The 19,301-nt window shown below is 42.9% G+C and overlaps 3 protein-coding genes across 3 annotated transcripts; all 3 read left to right on the top strand.

Moving 5' to 3' along the window:
- Positions 1–792: 792 nt before the first annotated feature.
- Positions 793–8,935, top strand: exosc10 (exosome component 10). Its single transcript, XM_029157344.3, has 25 exons — positions 793–1,003; positions 1,673–1,809; positions 2,012–2,135; positions 2,228–2,332; positions 2,531–2,690; positions 2,768–2,876; positions 2,952–3,027; positions 3,121–3,231; positions 3,366–3,509; positions 4,593–4,783; positions 4,891–5,047; positions 5,204–5,352; positions 5,508–5,558; positions 5,671–5,782; positions 5,865–5,912; positions 6,023–6,098; positions 6,193–6,308; positions 6,395–6,487; positions 6,577–6,645; positions 6,719–6,836; positions 6,917–6,990; positions 8,139–8,319; positions 8,410–8,474; positions 8,545–8,621; positions 8,711–8,935. The coding sequence occupies exons 1-25, from the start codon at positions 881–883 to the stop codon at positions 8,739–8,741; spliced, it is 2,697 nt and encodes an 898-aa protein (XP_029013177.1). The 5' UTR covers positions 793–880; the 3' UTR covers positions 8,742–8,935.
- A 3,932-nt stretch (positions 8,936–12,867) lies between these two features.
- Positions 12,868–15,705, top strand: srm (spermidine synthase). Its single transcript, XM_029157343.3, has 8 exons — positions 12,868–13,131; positions 13,477–13,597; positions 13,686–13,778; positions 13,883–14,036; positions 14,113–14,196; positions 14,293–14,438; positions 14,564–14,686; positions 14,764–15,705. Exons 1-8 carry the CDS (start codon positions 13,001–13,003, stop codon positions 14,779–14,781), a joined length of 870 nt encoding a protein of 289 aa, XP_029013176.1. The 5' UTR covers positions 12,868–13,000; the 3' UTR covers positions 14,782–15,705.
- Positions 15,706–17,420: 1,715 nt separating this feature from the next.
- sst7 (somatostatin family member 7) lies at positions 17,421–19,301 on the top strand. Its single transcript, XM_029157537.3, has 2 exons — positions 17,421–17,743; positions 17,978–19,301. Exons 1-2 carry the CDS (start codon positions 17,639–17,641, stop codon positions 18,203–18,205), a joined length of 333 nt encoding a protein of 110 aa, XP_029013370.1. The 5' UTR covers positions 17,421–17,638; the 3' UTR covers positions 18,206–19,301.

The following is a 19,301-nucleotide window of genomic DNA, read 5'->3' as shown; positions in this document are numbered from 1 at the left end:
GCTGAAAGCTGCAAATTTATGTGGATGCAGATTTAGACATATTGCTGAAGACATTGCTTCATATCACAATAATTCTCCCCATGCACCCCCCCTCAGCACACTGCAGATGCTGTAGCTTTGTTACCTCACTTTACTCATGTCAACACTGCCCCCTCATGGTGCTGCTGTCCTGGTGCAGTGCTTGGGTCAAGTCGGATGGGTGAGGCAGTGCAGGAGGGACGTGCAGTGTCTGCAGTGTCACTGCATTGAACGGCTGCACTGACAAACAGGGCTCCGCTGTGCAACGGAGAAAAGATGCCAGTCTAACAGAGCAACAAAGTAAAGCCTTAATGAGCACATTTCAGGTAATGTGTTTAGACATTTTACATCATAGTCAAGCAGCAGCATTTTAAATATATACATCTCGGTTGAGACTAGATGAGCTCAGGGGCAGTGCTGTATTGAGGAAACTAAAGCCAGAACATATAAATTTCAGGTATCTAATAGGTTTAAAATGCTTAGAACAGAATAAAATATTATAACATCATAAATACATTTATTAATTATGATAAATAAACTAGCTCAGCCTTTTTATTTAAGCGCAATAAACTGCTCATATATGTGTTAGAGGCAAATATTTATCCTGCCTGTGTTCAGTTGTATCCGTGAAGATACTTCACACCGTCATTTTTCGTAAATTCTCCAAAGCCAAATAAATATTTTATTGTGACTATTAATTCAAAATAAAACGGAAGATTATCGCGAATGAACGCGCGTCCCCTCCGCGCCGCCAGGTGGCGCAGCGTGTCTCCGCGGCAGGTTCAGCAGTCCAGAAGAAAGCAGCGAGGAAAGACACAACTTCCTGCAGCTCACATGTACACAGATAGCGTTAGACTCAATAATGTCGTCTCCAAATAACAACGTTTCCACAGGTAGTGTCCTTCAAGATGCCGGTTCAGACCCAAACGACGAGGAACACGACGAGTTGTGTCCTGGATTTAAGGACGTGGACGCCTTCGTTAAAGTAAGTGACGCGTCCGAGCTAAACGGCGCAGCAGAAAACGTGGAGGAGCCTGTTGGATAAAAGCTGCAGTCACAACACAAAGTTACACGAGAGTGAGGAAAAAAAAACCCTCAGCAGATTTAAATCAAATCCGAGCTGACGTTTGTCACAGTAGCTGGCGAGTTAGCGCCACTTACTGTGATAATGAATTAGCTTAAAAGATTATTTGTCACAAACTAAATGTTTACTTGATTCAAGATTCAAAAAACTTTATTAATCCCTGAGGGGAATTGCTTTGCCCCCCTATGATTGCTTTTACAAACAGAAGGGACGATTGAAAATAGCAAAAAGTATCAGGGCAGACATGTAATATGTATAATATATAATAATAATAATAAAATGTATAAGTAAATAAATATTTGTATATGTATACACACATACTCACATATACACACCCTCCCTGTCAAATCAAATTACTTTGTATGCACTGTATGCACATACAACTCCTATTGATGTGTGTGTTAGAATATTCGACTGATCTACTGAATGTTTTGACTCAAAGTCACGAATCTTAAAGTTTGAGAAGTTCTTATATGTGTGTATCTCTTATATATGTAATATTATAATTACATTTCCTTTAATGTGTAATTGGTATGAGAAGTTGACTAACAGCCTGTCTGTCCTCTGCAGTATGGACTGGGGGCCGTGTTATCAGCCACCAAGGCGTCCGCTGGCTTGCCACAAACCGGAGATGAATACGATTTCTATCGCAGCTTTCCAGCTTTCCAGGAGTTCTGTGAAAGTCAGGGAGACAAGCTCCTGCACAGGTGAGTTCAGTGTGTGTTTATGTTCTGACTCCCATCAGTCCGTCTGCTTTTGTCAGAAGCTGTTGACATCCAGTGTGTTGTACTTACAGGTTCAACATGTGTAAATCTGAAAGCAGTTCTGTCTGAACGTTAGATGTGAAAGGCGAGTCTCTTGTTTTCTCACTAAGAGCTATTCCTTCTTTTCTCTGTGTGCCTGTGTTAGCATGAGTCAGTTAATGCAGCTCCATGGCTGCAGATCCCACATGAGGGACCGGAGCAGGCTCACAGGACTGGAGGAGAGGTTTGACTTGGTCGTGGACTCAAATGACATCATCCTGGAAAGAGTGGTATGACCTCCTGTGTTTGTGTGTTGTGCAAATGCATCAACAGGAATCCCTCCTCTTCAAATCCACCTAACTTCTGAATTTGAAATTTCCAGGGGATTCTTCTCGACGAGGCTGATGGTGTGAACAGAAGCCAGCAACCTGTCATGCCTGCCGGGTTTCAGCCTCCAAAGGTTGTTGTTTCCAGCTGGAATCGCAAGGTTAGCTAATTAACATCCTTGCTCTTGTGCTGCAGGTGCCATTTTGTTTTGGGATGCATTCTGCCTAAAACAATAAGTGCCAGTCCTGGCAGTCAAATACATAGAGCAAAATAAAGTTTCAGTTTCTTTTAGCATAACCTGATGAATGTTTGTACTGGTGCCTCAGAAGACTTGGTAAACAATGCTTTTATTAATCAGAGTTCAGGCTCTGGCAGTCGTGCTGAGACCTTCCGGCTCATCCACGCCAAGAATGTTGCAAGGCCTCAGCTGAAATTCAAGGAAAAAATCGACAACAGCAACACACCGTTTATTCCCAAGATCTTCATCAAGCCCAATGCAATAAAGCCTCTTCCTTCTTGTAAGACTTTCCCATTTCTTCAATCAATTTCACAAGATTAATTTGCTTTAACACTTATTTTTCTGTCTTATATTTAGATTTCACCAACAAACAAATACGTAAAGAGCGACCCGAGGATCTTGACGTTCCGGCTGCTCTGGCTGATTTTATTCACCAGCAGAGAACTCAGGAACACGTTGAAGACATGTAAGAATCCTTCCGTGTCTATTAACAACATTTTGGCTTCACCTCTATCTTTACAAACAAATTTGTTCTTTGTAGGTTTGCACACCCGTATAAATATGAATTGGATCATTTTACAGTACCAGAAAATCTTCTGTCAAAGCCAGACATTCAGGTAAATTATGCCGATCTCATCTCATTAAACACAATCTAAACAGTTGGTTAGGTCACTGTCTGATTTGTTATGTAATCTGTGCTTTGTTTTTAGATGTACAAACCAATGGCTGACACCAGTTGTGCCTTCATCGACACTTTGGAGGATCTGGTGACTCTCAATGAGAAGCTTTGCCAAGTTTCGGAGTTTGCAGTGGACCTCGAGGTAAAAATCATTTACACATTTTAGTGGCTTGAAATACATTGTGCAATTTGCATCAGTTGTTGCTGTGATATACAGCTGTCAGCCTCTTGTGGAGGGGGGTAATGTGTTAGCGTATTTTTTTTTGCTTCCCACAGCATCATTCCTACCGGAGTTTCCTTGGAATCACTTGTCTGATGCAGATCTCCACTAGAGATGAGGACTTCATCATTGACACCTTGGAGCTCCGCAGTGAGATGTACGTCCTCAACGAAGCCTTCACTGACCCAGCTATTGTCAAGGTAATGGGAGGATCTGACTACATGTTTTGTTATATTCTCTTAACTGAATAACGTAATCATGGCATCATAGCCTTTTGGGTCTGTTGACAGTGACCAGTCCACCATTTCTGTGTCCTCCCTTGATAATCAGTCACTGATATTAGGCCAATAAAAGCGATAGCTGCAGGTTTATAGACAATGCTCTGGGCAAGTCCTCTGATGTCCATAATTTCTTTTAGGGTATAACGGTGTTGGACAAACCTGTCAAGATTCTATAGTGATAGTGAGCTTGATTTCTCCCCTTATGCAAATTTAGGTGGTGTTTAATTAGAAAATACTGAAAGTCCAATGGATACCGACTCTGTTGCATCACTGTCGATAGTAACACAGAGTAAATCTCTATCGCAGTAGTAATGTTGAATTTGTACAATTTTAAATTTGGACCCTCTGAGTGTGAATTTCTTTGAGGCGTCTCCGAACCCCCACCGTTCTCATAAAGTTGGCATGCGTCCTGCAGTGTGTGGGAGCCAACATGACTCACACACTGTAGGGCACCTGTGAGAACGTGTGGAGCGTGGGCTGAATACAGAAAGATCCTGTGAAAGTGATCCAAATGGAAAAATGTCGCATGGCATGTCCTCAGTTTTAAAACACTTGTGCTTAAGTTCTTCACTTTTTGCAAGTTCCCAGTGTTTTGCATAAATTAGTCACAGAACGTGATCTGAAAATGCTATTGTTTATTATTGTTACCACTTTCAATTAAAGACAAAGAGGTTAATAAAACTGTCTCAATAACTGGGTGAACAACCTGTGACGTCATTAATTCCACCTGTAGCTGTGAATTAGAGGGTTAGGGGGGAAGGATCCCTATGATTTTGTGCAGGTGTATTCACCCCAATGTTGTTGTTTTTAATCTTGGTGTGCTGATATTTGCTACATGAAAACTTTTTCTCTGATTTCATCACCAACATATGCACGAAAACAGGAAAGTGCAAACGGTGCCATTTTGCTTCTACCCGTTTTCTGCAGCAATTTTTTTTCTCAAACTCGAACACTTACTGTTGCATCAGTGGTAACGCAATGTGCCTTGTCATTGCTTCCCAGGTGTTTCACGGCGCCGACTCTGATATTGAGTGGCTCCAGAGGGACTTTGGCTTGTATGTCGTCAACCTCTTTGACACGCATCAGGCCAGCCGGACTCTGAACCTCGCCAGAAATTCTCTGGACCACCTGCTCAAACATTTTTGCAGCGTGGACTCAGACAAACGCTACCAGCTGGCTGACTGGAGGATTCGGTACAGAGTTTACTTTAACGGGAAAATCTGTACTTTCTCTAAATGTCTTGAGCCTATTGAGGACCACAGGCCGTTGAAACGATGTGTCTCCAAACCTGTCCCCGTAGACCGTTGCCAGATGAGATGGTGGAGTATGCCCGGACAGACACCCACTACCTCCTTTATATCTACGACTCTATGAGGGTGCAGCTGTTGGATTTTAACCATGGGCAGCCTGGACTGCTGCAGAGTGTCTGGAACAAGAGTAAAGACATTTCCCTGACGGTGTGCATAAACCCTTCACACACCTCCAGTACTAATCTAAATTGTATAACCTCCTGTTCCACTGTTCCCTGTCCAGCGTCTGCATTATTCGTTTTATCGCTGCATATTTGTTAACATTGAACACCATAATCACAATTTTTCCTCCCACCCATACAGAAATATGTGAAGCCCATATTCACAGAGGAATCCTATTTAGAGGTGCAGAGGAAGCAGAAAAAGTCTTTTAACACCCAGCAGCTCACTGCCTTCAGACTGCTGTTTGCCTGGAGGGACAAACTGGCCAGGCAGGAAGATGAAAGCACAGGGTACGTTGTTTGGAAATGGATGGACTCGCTGTTCTGGAAATGTGCTAGAGCTCTTTTCCTCTTTTATACTTTGTGACCAGCCATCGTGATTTAGTGGCAGCCTCCATTCAGTATCCTCTTAACCGTGTTTTAATTTGGTTCTATTGTGTGTTTAGCTATGTCCTGCCCACTCATATGATGAGGAAGATATCTGAAGAGCTGCCCAAGTAAGTTGATTAGGCTTCCCACTTAAATTCAGATTAATGTTTAATCCAACTCGCACAGAAGAACAAAAAAACATTAGTGTCATTATTTAATGTGTTGTCCTTATCTGCTCAGAGAGCCTCAGGGCATCATTGCCTGCTGCAACCCTGTTCCCCCGCTGGTGCGGCAACAGGTCAATGAGCTTCATTTGTTAGTGCAGCAGGCCAGAGAAATGCCTCTACTTAAGGTACAAAACGATGAGTCACGGGTGTGATGTCAGGGTTCATCAAAGTCTGTTTAACGCTGCTATGTCTCTACACCTCACACAGGCTGAGATTGCTGCTCAGCAGAGGAAGGGACTGGCACCCATCAACAAGGTTGGTTGAAGACTGATTAAACCAAATGAAAAGATTAGTTTTGCTTTCATTCATATTTAAGGAAACCGTTACTGTGGTTAAATATGTTTTTATTTGCACTACTTTTCTAGGTGAAGGTGACATTGTTTGGTCCCCATGATACATCCAGGGTCCCTGACACAAACCTGGACCACATCACTCCTGTTGGTAAGCTTATGGTTGCTGGTGTTGGGCATTTACCTGCTTTCTTGATATTTTCACCATTTTTTTTCAATCATTTTTTGTATTATTTCTATTTAAGCTTCAGACCTGCCTGTTAAAAAAGGAGTCCTCTTCTCTGAAGATGAGCACAAAGTAGACGATGACCTTCAGAAAATAAGGGGTCTCATTGCACCAGCGAAAATCACTCTGTTTGAGGTAGAGAAGGATTCTGGTTAGTTTTATTCATTCTTGCTTCAGATTATTTACTATAACTAATGTGAGAAGCCTGGTTACTCATGCAGGACCGGGAAGCCAAGAATGACAAAGGGAACCTCTCCAGTGCTCAAATGAAAGCCAGACGTATCATTGAGTCCTTTGAAAACCCTTTCAGAATGGTGAGAACTCTGGTGTTGGTCTTCAGGATTTCTTGTATTTTTATTCAACTCCACACAGTAATACTGTGTTATTTATTTTGGGCTGCCAGTATTTGCCCCCCGGTGATGTCCATGTGAACGAAAATGCCAAGTCTGACCCATCTTCAAAAATGTTTGAGGTAACTGACGAAGTCCACACGTCCTCTTTAAGCATGTTTGCACCTTCGTCACGGCACCGTCTCACATTTACAGATCAGTAAACGGTGGAAACTGCAGAGTATTGAACAGCAACAGAAGGAGCTGGAGGACAAGAGGAAAGCGAAGGAAGAAGCAAAAGAAAAGGCAAAGAAAAAAGCAAAGGAGATGTCAGGTGAGTGGCTCTAACTTTGGCTCAAAACATGCGTTTTTTCAGTGGTGTCCTTCATTCCTTTTTAAATGTTCTTTCCGCAGAGAAAATGAAAAAATCCAAAGAGAGCTACCAGGAGTCTCTGCAGAACGTTGCCACTGTTCGCCAGCAGGCAGCGGTGAGTCATTTCGCCCTCCTGACCGATTCCTCTTTTCCACTTCAGACGCTTTGCACTCTGTCAGCATCACTGCTGATGTCCCCACTGGGAGGGTACAAATCCATGAAAAACATGAGTAACAGTCACCCAAGAGCCTGCAGCAGGATATTAAACCCCGTGTTTTAATAGCCAGTGTAACCCAGCGCCGTGCCCTCCATTTTCCTTAGACGGGCCTAATACGTCCAAACATAAATGTGGTGACTCACAGGCAAATTAGCCAGTGCTGCCTGTCTGCAGCATCCACATTTAATATTTATACCTGTCGCATGATGTGCCTGGGGAAGAAGAAGAATGCACCGCGTAGGAGTGGAGCATTAGACACATGTCCTCCACTCATCAAACACTTCTCCATCCTCTCAGGGAACAACACTACCTGCTTTCTGCTCAGACTTTCCCTGCTAGCGCCATCTCACCGCGGTAGCGCTCGGCCCCTGTGTGGTTACCGCCATGTTTTACTTACTGAAGCTTCTCCTGAATCTTTCATCCTGACTGTGAACACAGGGAATGGTCAGCGCCGTTTGACCGTCGGTTCGGTCGGTGCCGGTGACGCCTCGCTCCCTCTGCGTGAGCCCTGAACCGGCGGTTGCTAGCCAACACGGGCGCTGTGTACACCGCAGTAATCCTGTGTGTGATGATGGCTTATGAGAAAAGTTGGTTTTGTGGCGTTTCCTGCAGAGGAAGAGGCGCCTTAAAAGAAAGCATGTTGACTTGGATCACAGTCAGAATGGTTGGCAGCAACACTTGAAAGTGGCGCTTGTCAACCTGCCAACTTCAAGCAGATATTGGCTGCTCTGGTTAACTGGGAGTTTCAGCCGGCACTTTGGCAGGGAGGCTTTTTCTGTCTAGTTGCAGTTTGAACCTAGGCTTGGTGATGTCGCGAGGCTTCCGCTGCATAGCTATTATGATAAATACTATGAAAGGTGCACAATGCTATTCGACTCCATAATTAGATGTTTTAATGACTCTGTCATGACACTGTCGTCAAAAATGTCAAGTCTCATGAGCAAACCAAATAAAAACCATTTACTGCCCAAATAACAAATGCATTCATTAGATAAGAAATATGCTAGTGTTGAGCATGTTGTAATGTTGCTGACTGCCTTCATTAGGAATCTGTAAAAGGTGCCGGAAAGAAAAGGGAGCGAGTCGCCAGTGAGGCCGGAGAGTCGACTCCCAAACCGAGTAAGAAGCTAATGAAGTCAGCAGACAAGCCCCAAGAGACAGAAGCCCCGTCCCAAGAAGGCTTTACGCCCTTCGACTACAGTCAGACAAGCCTCAACATCTTTGCTGGTATGAACTTAGTTTGCTTTTTACATTCGTTTAAATTGTTGTACATTTTAAGAATTAATTGGGGTCAATGCACCCTCCTTTGTTTTTCAGGAGCCAAATCAAAGGACAACACACAGTTTGATCCCTACCGAACAGCCACTCGTGGCAGGAATAGGGTGTGTAAATTATTCAATCTAAGTAATAATTATTTTAGACAAATGTAATATTTAATCTTTGGTCCAACAGAAAACGCCAAAGGGACAAAAATCCAATCGTGGGGAAGGAAACCGGAGCATGTCGTACCTGAGTGGAAAGTCCGACCGGTAACCGGGGGTGTTCTTGTTTTGTGTGGGGTTTGTTTGTGCGTATTCAAACGTCCTAATGTGTTAAACATGTCTTTTATTTTCTGCAGGGGATTCCAGCATAACTGGCCCAAGAGATAAGACTCTTTACTGCTGTTTTGTCTTAATTTAAACTTGTTTTTGCTCTGCAGAAACAATAGTTTCTTTTTTTTCATTCCTGCAAGAGGACTTCAGTATTTCATGATTTAATGAGTTTCACTGTGTTTTTCCCCTGTTTACCCTGCTACTACATGGAGTCAGAGACCTGTTTATTAAACACAATTTTAGAAAAGAAATGTCTGGATACTTATTCATTAATTTAAACTTTATGTTGAGCTGTATATTGTGGTCAGTTCAGTAAAATTTGTAAAATTAAAAATAGTATGTATAATTATATAAAGTAAATAGTTCTATGCTTTTAAACTTTTCACAATACACTTTTATAAATGCACAAATTAATGATTTGCTCGTCTTGCACTCAATGATAACTCAGCAAATTTCACTCGGACAGGGTTCGTTGACTAGTCGTAGACCTAACGTACTGTAGCTGCGGCTGCACTTTCTCTCCTCCTCCACAGCCACTGCCTTCCTTTCTCTCCCTGCCTCTGCCTGATCCTTGAGTCAAGGACACCCTGACCCTCTCCGTGCCTCTTTCAGCCTGGCTGGCAGGGCCTTGGCCTGTTGTGCAGATGAGGCTGAGGCCAGAGTTGTGACTGTGCCACCTGTTGCTGCAGTCAGGGATGGACTAATTGCATGCTGCCCTGGAGTGTAGCATCCATCAAGGAAGACTAGCAGCAGTCACGCTACAGCCTCTGGTCTTCTGCCTGTAGGGTCCCTAAGCTCCCACAGGTGGAAGTGATATTTAATTAAATGTATCACTGTTAAAGTAATTCTAATTCTATTTCAATACATGTAGTTTTATTTTACTCTTTACATATTGGCTGGTTTTGGCCGGTGAATCTCAGCAGGTTGAACAAGCAGACACATGGCCTTGCATTAAATCTAGTTCCATTCTCTCTTTTTTTGCCTGTTTGCCAGTTGTTGCAACAAATATTAGAAGGTAGCAATCTGTTGAAAGCAAATAAAGGAGAACAGCCATTGGCAGGAAGAGCACGTTCTAGTCTGACTCGTTGACACGGTGTCTCTTAGGGTTTGGTAGCGTTTCACTTCACTTTGTATAAAATGAAAGATTAACCATCCTTTAAAACATAAAGCTGAAATCTCGCAAACAATTAATTTGTCGTCCACAGCTGAGTAGAACCTGCTGCTTGAAGTTATGAATCGGAACTAAAGTCATTTGTACATGGCTTATTAAATTCATTCAATAATTCTCAAGGAAACTGTCGAACGAATGGATATGCATTTATAATTTTGACATCCCATAAAATGACCCACTAATTAATCACAAACCCATTACAGGTCTCTTATTGTTTTTTTCTTATCTAAGATCCTTTTGTCTTTTGATATACTACATACTTGTGACTGTTCCATTTATTGTAGCCTCTGGAAATAACGATCTCCGTAATGCTAGCTTTGGGGCCAACCATGCGTCAATAGACGAAGCAGAGCAAATGAAGAACAAAACCAGGAGCATGCGTTTTGCATACTGACAGTTTACTAACTCACCTGCCCTTGTGCAAACAGTTTGAATGAAAGACGACACAAATGAGCGGTTGTAGCATTTTCTCACTAAATATGACTCGTATCAGCAGTTTCTCTAAAATTGAAGACATTGTGTGTATTTAAGCCCGGCTTGCCCTGCTCTCTTAAATACAAATATAACCTAGATCCGCCTCGAGTCAGACAACTACACACTAGATATGTTACTGCACTCGCAGTTTTCACCCAAGCACCTACATGATTTGAGCCAGTCTGTCATTCCACTCAAACTGCGCGGCTCTCGGTGACAGAAAGCCTGAGGTCGGCTGAAAATCACCGTTCTCATTTTGTACAATCTGTCATGGTGAACGAAGAAGCCTCCTGTCTAACCTGCCTGAACTACTCCGGATACAGTAGTAGCGGGTTTGAGTCCTGTCTCACAGAGCATCCATTCAAAGTGTGATGTCGAAGCACTTCGTAGGATATTGGGGAAAAAAAAACATCTTTTCTCAAAATACTGCACATCACCTCCAGCGGCCAATTATCCACAGGAGCTCTGCACCACTGTGGCACAGAGTTTTCCCCTCTGTGTCATACGTGACGAAAATAATGCTTTATTAGTTTTGTACAATCCACTGAAACATGAATGAACTATAACCCCAAACCAATATGTCTGCATACAGTGTTATGTGAAACATCAGATTAAAATAGAAATAATCCATCCTCAGATGAAATGTGACTTAATGTGTAAACGAGGCCAAATCCCATTGTTTCTAGACAACCACAGTTCAGACAGCGTGTATTTAGGGTGTCAAGGCCAAAAGGACTAAAGAATCTGAACCTAATAGTTGATACAACTACAATTTTCATTTCATTTATTATCCGTTGCTGGTGTTACAGGGTTCATATACAGATGTTTAGGTGTTTGCATTTTAGAAATTTAAAATCCAATACCACAACATAAATAAGCTTTATTTGAGTTAGGTGCTAATTTTCCATTTTCATAGACAAACCTTTAAACCTGTGTAGGTCAATATGTGACAAGGTTTAGCAGTTCTTTGCTGCAGGCTGCAGAATATTTACTAAACTTCCAGTCGTCAGTTGCTCGCGGAGCAATTAGCACGACAAACCTGACACTTCAGAATAAACAGCCAACCCTCAGTGTGTCCTGTTTATCTACAGAGCATGAACGAGGACAGCGCTGGTGTGCAAACAGACAATTACAGTTCTGTGACGAGAACAAAACAGACTGAAGCGTCCACAAGATGCTTATCGAGCACTGTGATACCGCGTCAAAGGTTTAGTAACGAAGCCAACACAGGCTTGAAAACAGTTACGGCTCAGAATTACAATGAGGAAAATAAATAAAGTGTTGTTCCTCAGGTCATACTTTGGGAATTTACACTACATTTAAACATTTCTACTTAAAAAGGTTGTTTCCAGTCAAGTCAAATGTTTGTACTTGAGCAGAAAAACAAGTTCTAAAATGGCGGGGCCCAAAATCAAGGAAAGAAGAGTTTTTCCACAGCACACTGATAATGACACCACCAAAGTTATGCAAGAGAGACATGTTTGAAGCTGTGAAGACAGGACTTGGACAAGTTGTGTGGAGATTCAACTTTTGCAGCACCAGCTATGACAGGTACAAAGGAACGGCCTCTTTGGTGAAATGGTAAACATAATTCGGGGACCTGCTCTTCATAATTTGAGCGATCCTCTATGTTTGGCCACAGTTTTGCACCTTCGATGTCACGCACTTCCCAACACTGTCCAAAGTCAGGTCTGTCTCCACAGGTTTTCTGATAAAAGGGGAAATATGTGATTACATCTCTTTTTACAGATTTTTCTCAGCGCTTCCGAGACTTTTCTATCACTAAGAACCACTTGTATTTTCTCTGATGACGCTTAACAAAATCAGATTAAGAACCCAAAAGACCAACGGCCACCTCTGTGACGCGTGTATTATCTGATGTGTTATTAAGCTCTATTACTTCCTGTGAAAATGTGAGCATTTTATGTTGATAGCATTTTAAAAACACTTTTAAACAATTTTTTATTAGTTGATCTGTTAATTATCCAAACTTATTTACATAACAAGTCAGTCAAAAAGTGGCAGCTGTTTTGAGAATGCACTGCCTTTTTGTTCTAAAAATGTAGGCTGACTGATTTAGTTCACATAAATACACCAGGTGAGGTAATACGTAGTGCACCTCCGGTGAGTGTGTATTTTACCGCATATGACCCTTGGTGAAAAAGGTCTGGACACCCCTGCTTTAAGGCGTGGGTTAAATCCCTTATAAGGTCTGGTCTTCAAATTTGTATAATATGCTGAAGCGTAAAAAGTGATTCTCGCTGCATTTGTTCATAAAAGTGTTTAATCTGCGTTTTTTCACACAATAACTAAAAACGTGCGCTGAACAAACTGATTTGAGTTATTTTAATGACTGTGTCGCCAGATACCGGGCGGAGAAGACATGGTGGCCGCGCTTCACGTGAGTTCCAGCCATGCAGGGGAGTGGCGTGAAAGTCAAACAAACTATACACACGCGCCGGTAAATCCCGCCTTTCCATTGGCTCGCGAAGCTAAGCCCTTCCACGTCACCGCCACCCTATTGGTCAAGCCGTGGCACAGCAAGTTTAGCAGGCGGTCGGCGAACACGCTGCGAAGGGTTAAGTGTCAGAGCGTCGTCGCAACTTACTCACATTGCCACACACTCACCGACAGATTTTATCGCCTGCGTCCGCTGGAAGCTGCAGCTGTCATGGACCAATTCAAAGATGGGTGGTTTACGGAGCTGTCCACAATGTGGCCGGGCCAGGCGACCAGCTTCGAGGTGGAAGAGGTTCTGTACAACCAGAAATCCAAATTTCAGGATGTTATTGTTTTCAAGAGGTAAGTACTTGGAGCTAGTCTAACTTGGCTAACGTTGCTAGCGGCTAGCGTCTGGCGTTACTAGCAGCGAATGCGGAGCTCGTGTCGTGGCCTGTTGAGGTTTTTCAGAAAAAAACTGTGTAGCTTGGGTTCATCTAACAAGGGAACTTCCTTGCGTGGAGTAGCGGCTGGAATTACGGGCGAGGCCAGGAAAGTTTTGCCGCTAGTCTTGTCTTGTTTTACAGCTAGAACGGGGGTGGGGGTGGGGGGTTCGCTGTGCTTCCTGTTCATAACATCTGTGGCAAAACGATCACTTTTACTGAAGCACGTGTGTATCTTGAAATGCGCTTTTTCTTACTTTTTCAGCAAGACTTATGGGAACGTCCTGGTGCTGGATGGAGTGATCCAGTGCACGGAGAGAGACGAGTTTGCCTATCAAGAGATGATTGCCAACCTCCCACTGTGCAGCCACCCGTGTCCCAAGAAGGTGTGACTGGGTTTTAAGATTCACGAGTTTTGTCACTTCATTCCTCCTCCTCTTGTTTCAGTCTAACGGGACACTTCCCCTCTCACAGGTGCTGGTCATTGGGGGCGGCGATGGTGGAGTGCTGAGGGAAGTGGTGAAGCATCCACTGGTGGAGTCTGTGGTCCTGTGTGAAATAGACGAGGTGGGAACAACACTGACAAGCACCGCGCGGCTTTTGTCAAATCACCTTTACTGAGGGGCTCTCTCCATTCGCTGATGTCAGCGTTTCTATTGTCTGCTTTGTAGGATGTTATTAACGTCTCCAAGAAGTTCCTCCCAGGGATGGCTAAAGGGTTTTTCAGTCCCAAGCTTACCCTCCATATTGGAGATGGCTTTGAATTCATGAAGCAAAACCAGGATGCCTTTGATGTCATTATCACTGATTCCTCAGACCCTGTTGGTAAGTGCCACTTTTTTAAGGTTTACCAACCTTGTCTACTGTTGCAGGGCTCTGCTCACCTTTGTTGCTGTTGCAGGGCCTGCAGAGAGTTTGTTCAAAGCGTCTTACTATGAACTGATGAAGACTGCCCTGAGAGACGGCGGAATCCTTTGTTCCCAAGGTAATTTTGCATTTTACAGTTTTCTATCGCAGGTTTATGACAGCATTACGCTACCAGGAAATTAACGTACTATCTTCTGTTCTGGTCTCAATCAAGGAGAGAGTCAGTGGCTCCATTTGGAGCTGATAAAGGAGATGCGAAAATTCTGCAAGGCCATATTCCCTGTGGTGGACTACGCTTACAGCACCATCCCGACCTATCCCAGCGGGCAAATTGGATTCACGCTGTGCAGTAAAAATCCTGTAAGTGTGCCTGGGATCCTCCATTTATCGTCTGTCAAACCGATGAAAACCACTGTCTTCTTTTCTCTGGTGTTTAGCATTGTTAAATCAAATCACTCATGCCACCCATTTTCTCTTTGTATTAGGAAACTAATTTTAGGGAACCAGTGAAAACCCTCTCAAAAGAAGAACTGGAAGAAATGAACCTTAAATATTACAACCCGGAAATTCACAGAGCGTCGTTTGTCCTCCCTGAGTTTGCCAGAAAGGTAAGATAAACAAGATATTTAAATTTCTTTTTGACATAGTTAAATATTCACTTAAAATAATTTTACTTTTCCCTCAGGTGCTCAGTGAGGCATGACCAGCAACAACAGACCACTAAGTTCATCCTCTGCCTGGCCCACAACTTTGTCCTGCAGCTTCTCCACATTCCCAACACAGTTAAGCACCAGCCACCTAAAGATCACATGGTTGCTTGTAACAAATCATCATTGGGAGGGAATTTATTTCCAAGTGTTAGTTCAGTCAGATATTTCATTGTTTTGGGTGTTACACATGCTTCATTTACTTTTCTGTTTTTAATTGTTACTGTGCAAATGCCATTTTACGAAGAGCAATCTGAAGGGCTGGGACGAGTGGGAGAGAAATGCCATCAAACCTGACCTCAATGGATTCACTGCATCTATACTTTATGCAATATAGAGTGTATACATGTAATATATTGCTGCACTTTTATGCTTAATATACAGTTTGTGCTGATGGGGGAAACGCCTACCTGCTTAGTGTAGTCAGAATACTGTGTCGAACCCTATAGTGCCTGAAATTGGAGGTTTTAATAAAATAAGTAGGTGGCAAATGGATACTAGAACTAAATTTATAATGTTTAGATTAAAATTGTGGTAGAGAGTTCTTACTGGCTAAATCATGATGTCAAAGCCAGTCTTACAGTTGTGAAATCATCTTTATAAATAACTAAATCATGTAATGAATCATTTTAGGAGCTCATTCAGCTGCTGCTTGTGGCAAATTCATAACTAAACATCCATTTAAGTGCTTGTATGAGGACAAACGTGCTCTTTGCTTAGTTTGCGTAAGTGCAGTTCTAGTGTTCAGACAGAAGATGGCGACATTTCATTTCTTACTCTACAATCCAGCTTCAACATACACTCAGAAGAAATGCATTTCAAATATACTGTTCTATTCACCGAATCCAGATTCACAGACAGACGTTTTGCATTTCATGTTTGCTTTGAATTTAAATTAAAAGAACATCGGCTCTGTTAAAGTGTGCAGATCACTGTGTTTTGCTGTACGAAGTGACCGTTGCTCTGAATTGCATCAACTCTAGTTATTGTGTAAGACTTGATTCCTCCCTAGTTTGCTTAGTGTGACCAATGTGCAGCAATACACAACATCATTGCTGTGCTGTAATTTAAGGAACTAAACACTTTGTTTTTGTTAGTTAGTTAGTGTACTGTACCAAAGGCAGTGTAATGCTTTCCTAAAGTCAGACCTATTTCCAGTGTAAGATTTAACCCAGATTATTAAGTTTTTAATACAAAATTCGTGTAAACAATTTTACAGCGTTGTGGAGGCCTTGATTTGAAGTTGATGTAGTAGAAACGAAGACTTGCACGCACTTCAATAAGGTGTTGAGCATCTGGACCACTCGTCACACTGACGTTACTCACTGTTTGAAGTCTTTTGCCGGCTGAACTGCAGACGTAGTGATTTGACAGTTTAGCCATTTCAGCCCAGCTAATCTTTGAACTGGCTCCCGGCCTTCTTCAGATCAGCAGTGTATGAAGAAAATACCACCAAAATCATTGTGGAGGCACGACAAATGCATTTGAACACGCCGAGGCCTTCAGGAAGGTAGAACGTGTCCTTAGAAGTAACACTTTCTTCACAAGTCATTTATTTATACTTGCCTTTTTCTCACTTCTAGTAGTTATTTGTAGTTTTATTCGTACCGTTTAAGAAGATCTCCATAGAATAAGCAGCATATTCATTTGTCTTGTGTGAAGAGCTTTTAATTTCAACACTTCATACAGAACGGAGCAGTGACGCTGTAGCAAGAACTTGGCTGAGAAAACAAACATACTGATTTTCAACCTGTGTCACATGCAAACAGCTTCTCTCAATTAGTACGATTTTAATTGCAGTAATATCCCGTCTTTTTGTTGGGAGCTGTAAAAGCCACAGGATACTTGTCCCGCAGTACGTTTGCGTCACTGACCTACATATTTGATCTGTCCTCAACCGCAGACATTTAATTTTTTATGGTTAATTCTCTGAATGCTACAATGAGGTTGTACATTTGGTGCCAACGATGAATCAAAGCTGCTCCTTTCATACATCTGTTTACTCCACTTGACTGCTGCTGTGCATTTTCTGAGGACGCTTCCTTAAGTTATAGTGTCAGACCGTTCAATTGTAATCTGCAGGTGTCAGAGAGGCTCATGGAGTCTGTGACAGGAATCGGATGCAGACAGAAGTAGACTAACAGCTACTGGGATGTGCAGGTGACCAGTAATAACCCTTTATGATGAGTCCATATTCCTTTTTAGATTTTCATGATGGAGGTAGATGCGACCATTTTGTTCTGAATGTTATAAATACATGTCACTGTGGATGAGTTGTAGACGTGTCAATTGGCCGAGGAGGTCTTGCTGGGGATTGTCTGTCATAACTGCCAATGCATTAGTGACACGCTGATGGCGGCGCCCGGTTTTAACCCAGTGACGTAGTCGCCTGCTATGTAACACAACCAACGTGCAATTTGTCAAAAAGGTTAACTGTTCGCTGGTTCCATTTGTTGTGTCCTGACCCCGTCAGCTCCACTCCTTTTCCACGCTCACTTACACACACACACACACACACACACACACACACCACCTCCACTAAGCAAATCGCACACACCCTCCACCCTCCGTCATACACCCACCACCCCATACGTCAGTGGCAGACAAGGGGGAGAGGCATATAAAAGAGTGGGGGACTTTGGAGGTAGAGCAGAAGAATCACCAGTGGGTTTCAGATCTTGTGACCAGCCGCCGCCAACTGTGCTGCACTTTCCTCCACCATTCCACCGCTGGATCTCTTGCGCGTCTGAGCTCCTCAGACTCTCTCCACCTAGAACTCTCACCCGCACACACTCTGTGAGGCTCCTGCTCCTGTGACTCGCTCTGGTCACTCACCTGCACTCCTGTCACGGCATGCAGCTCCTGGTGGTCTTAGCCGCTCTCATGGGGGCTCTGGTCAGCGTCCGAGCAGCCGCCGCGCTTCCTGTGGATGACAGGAGCCCCATCCACATGAACAGGGTAAGCAGAACCCGACCGGACCAAATCTCTATTTGTCATAATTTATATGTTTAGAATTTTGTGAGTGGAAAATGTGTTTGAAATTTTAATTGAACAAGAATAATAAGGTAATATGTTTATTGTGATATCACACCTACAGACACATTTTTAATTATGTGAATTTATAGCATCATAGAGATTTGAAGTATTTTCAGATTTTAATCATTGTTCACCTCCTTTTCCTGAATTTGTTAGGAGCTTAGCAAGGAGCGGAAGGACCTGATCCTGAAGCTGGTGTCCGGCTTGTTGGACGGAGCCCTGGACACCAACATGCTGCCGGGGGAGGCGGCCGCCCTGGAGCTGGAGGAGCCGCTGGAGTCGCGTCTGGAGGAGCGCGCCGTCTACAACAGGCTATCGCTGCCTCAGCGCGACCGCAAAGCCCCCTGTAAAAACTTCTTCTGGAAAACTTTCACCTCCTGCTAACAGAGCTCCTTCCTGCCTGGCTCACCCCCCTCCCCCCTCCCTCAGCTCCACATGAACTGTAGTAGACACAGCTGTAAATATCATCCTACACCTGCCAGATAAGCAGCATTGATGGACTCCACTGAGACAGTGTGTCTGTTTCAATATTAATTATTTATTTATCTTTTTATGTACATGATAAATGTATTTATTTATATTTTCCTTTCAGGATCAATAATAAAGCATGGAGATAATACTGAGATAGTATAACCAGTTAAGTGATTTTGCAAACTGTAAAAGAAAGAGAGAGGGGTCACATTTTTCAGCTGCTTCTACAATATAAGTGAGATTTCATGCAAAATTGATGGCTGTGTTTTTTTTTAAATAATTTTAGTAAATGTTTTTAGCTTCATCACTTCAGTTTTCTCCATCTACACCAGGCTTCAAGCACAACGTAGACATTCTATCATTGCTGCAGAGGTGAGAGGCCTTTAATTATGTGCTTGTTCTGCTTTGTACTTGTTATTGTCGGCTAAAACCATTTACTCGAGGGGAAGAACGCATTAGAAATAGAAACTAAATTAAAAAGGCGGATTTAAATCATGATGCTGCTAATAGTGATAAATATAAGCCTAATATACTGTGAAGTTGCGTGTATTTTAGCCCAGCCTGGTGAACCTGTTTTAATACTATTTCCAGACAGTGGTCCTGACTAATTCCTGGTCACAGGTTGGGTGAAATGCTTCCGTTTAAACGTGTCAGGAAGGTAGAAATGAAATAAATGATGCATTATAGCAGAAGCTGCTGAAGGTGGAAACGGGTTCGCACAAGGTCAAACAGGGGTGTTTGTGTCTAGTTGTGATGACTTGGATTCGAAAAGTTCAGCAAGATCATGACGACAGCCCATGTCCCCACAAAGGCACAAAGCGTGTGCGCTGGTCCAAACATGACCTCACCTGCTGCCGATAACGAGGGGACGCTCCGTTGACTCTCACTGGGGTTTCATTCATAACCCTGCGCTGGTTCTCCTTCGTTATCGCTCGTGGTCCGTCTGACACGTTGTGATGTGTGTGTCCTGTATGTGATCATGGCTGCAATAAAATATTACATGAGCTGA

Source organism: Betta splendens, chromosome 7, assembly GCF_900634795.4.
Source record: "Betta splendens chromosome 7, fBetSpl5.4, whole genome shotgun sequence".
Taxonomy (NCBI): domain Eukaryota; kingdom Metazoa; phylum Chordata; class Actinopteri; order Anabantiformes; family Osphronemidae; genus Betta; species Betta splendens.
This window is presented reverse-complemented; position numbering and strand designations above follow the sequence as displayed.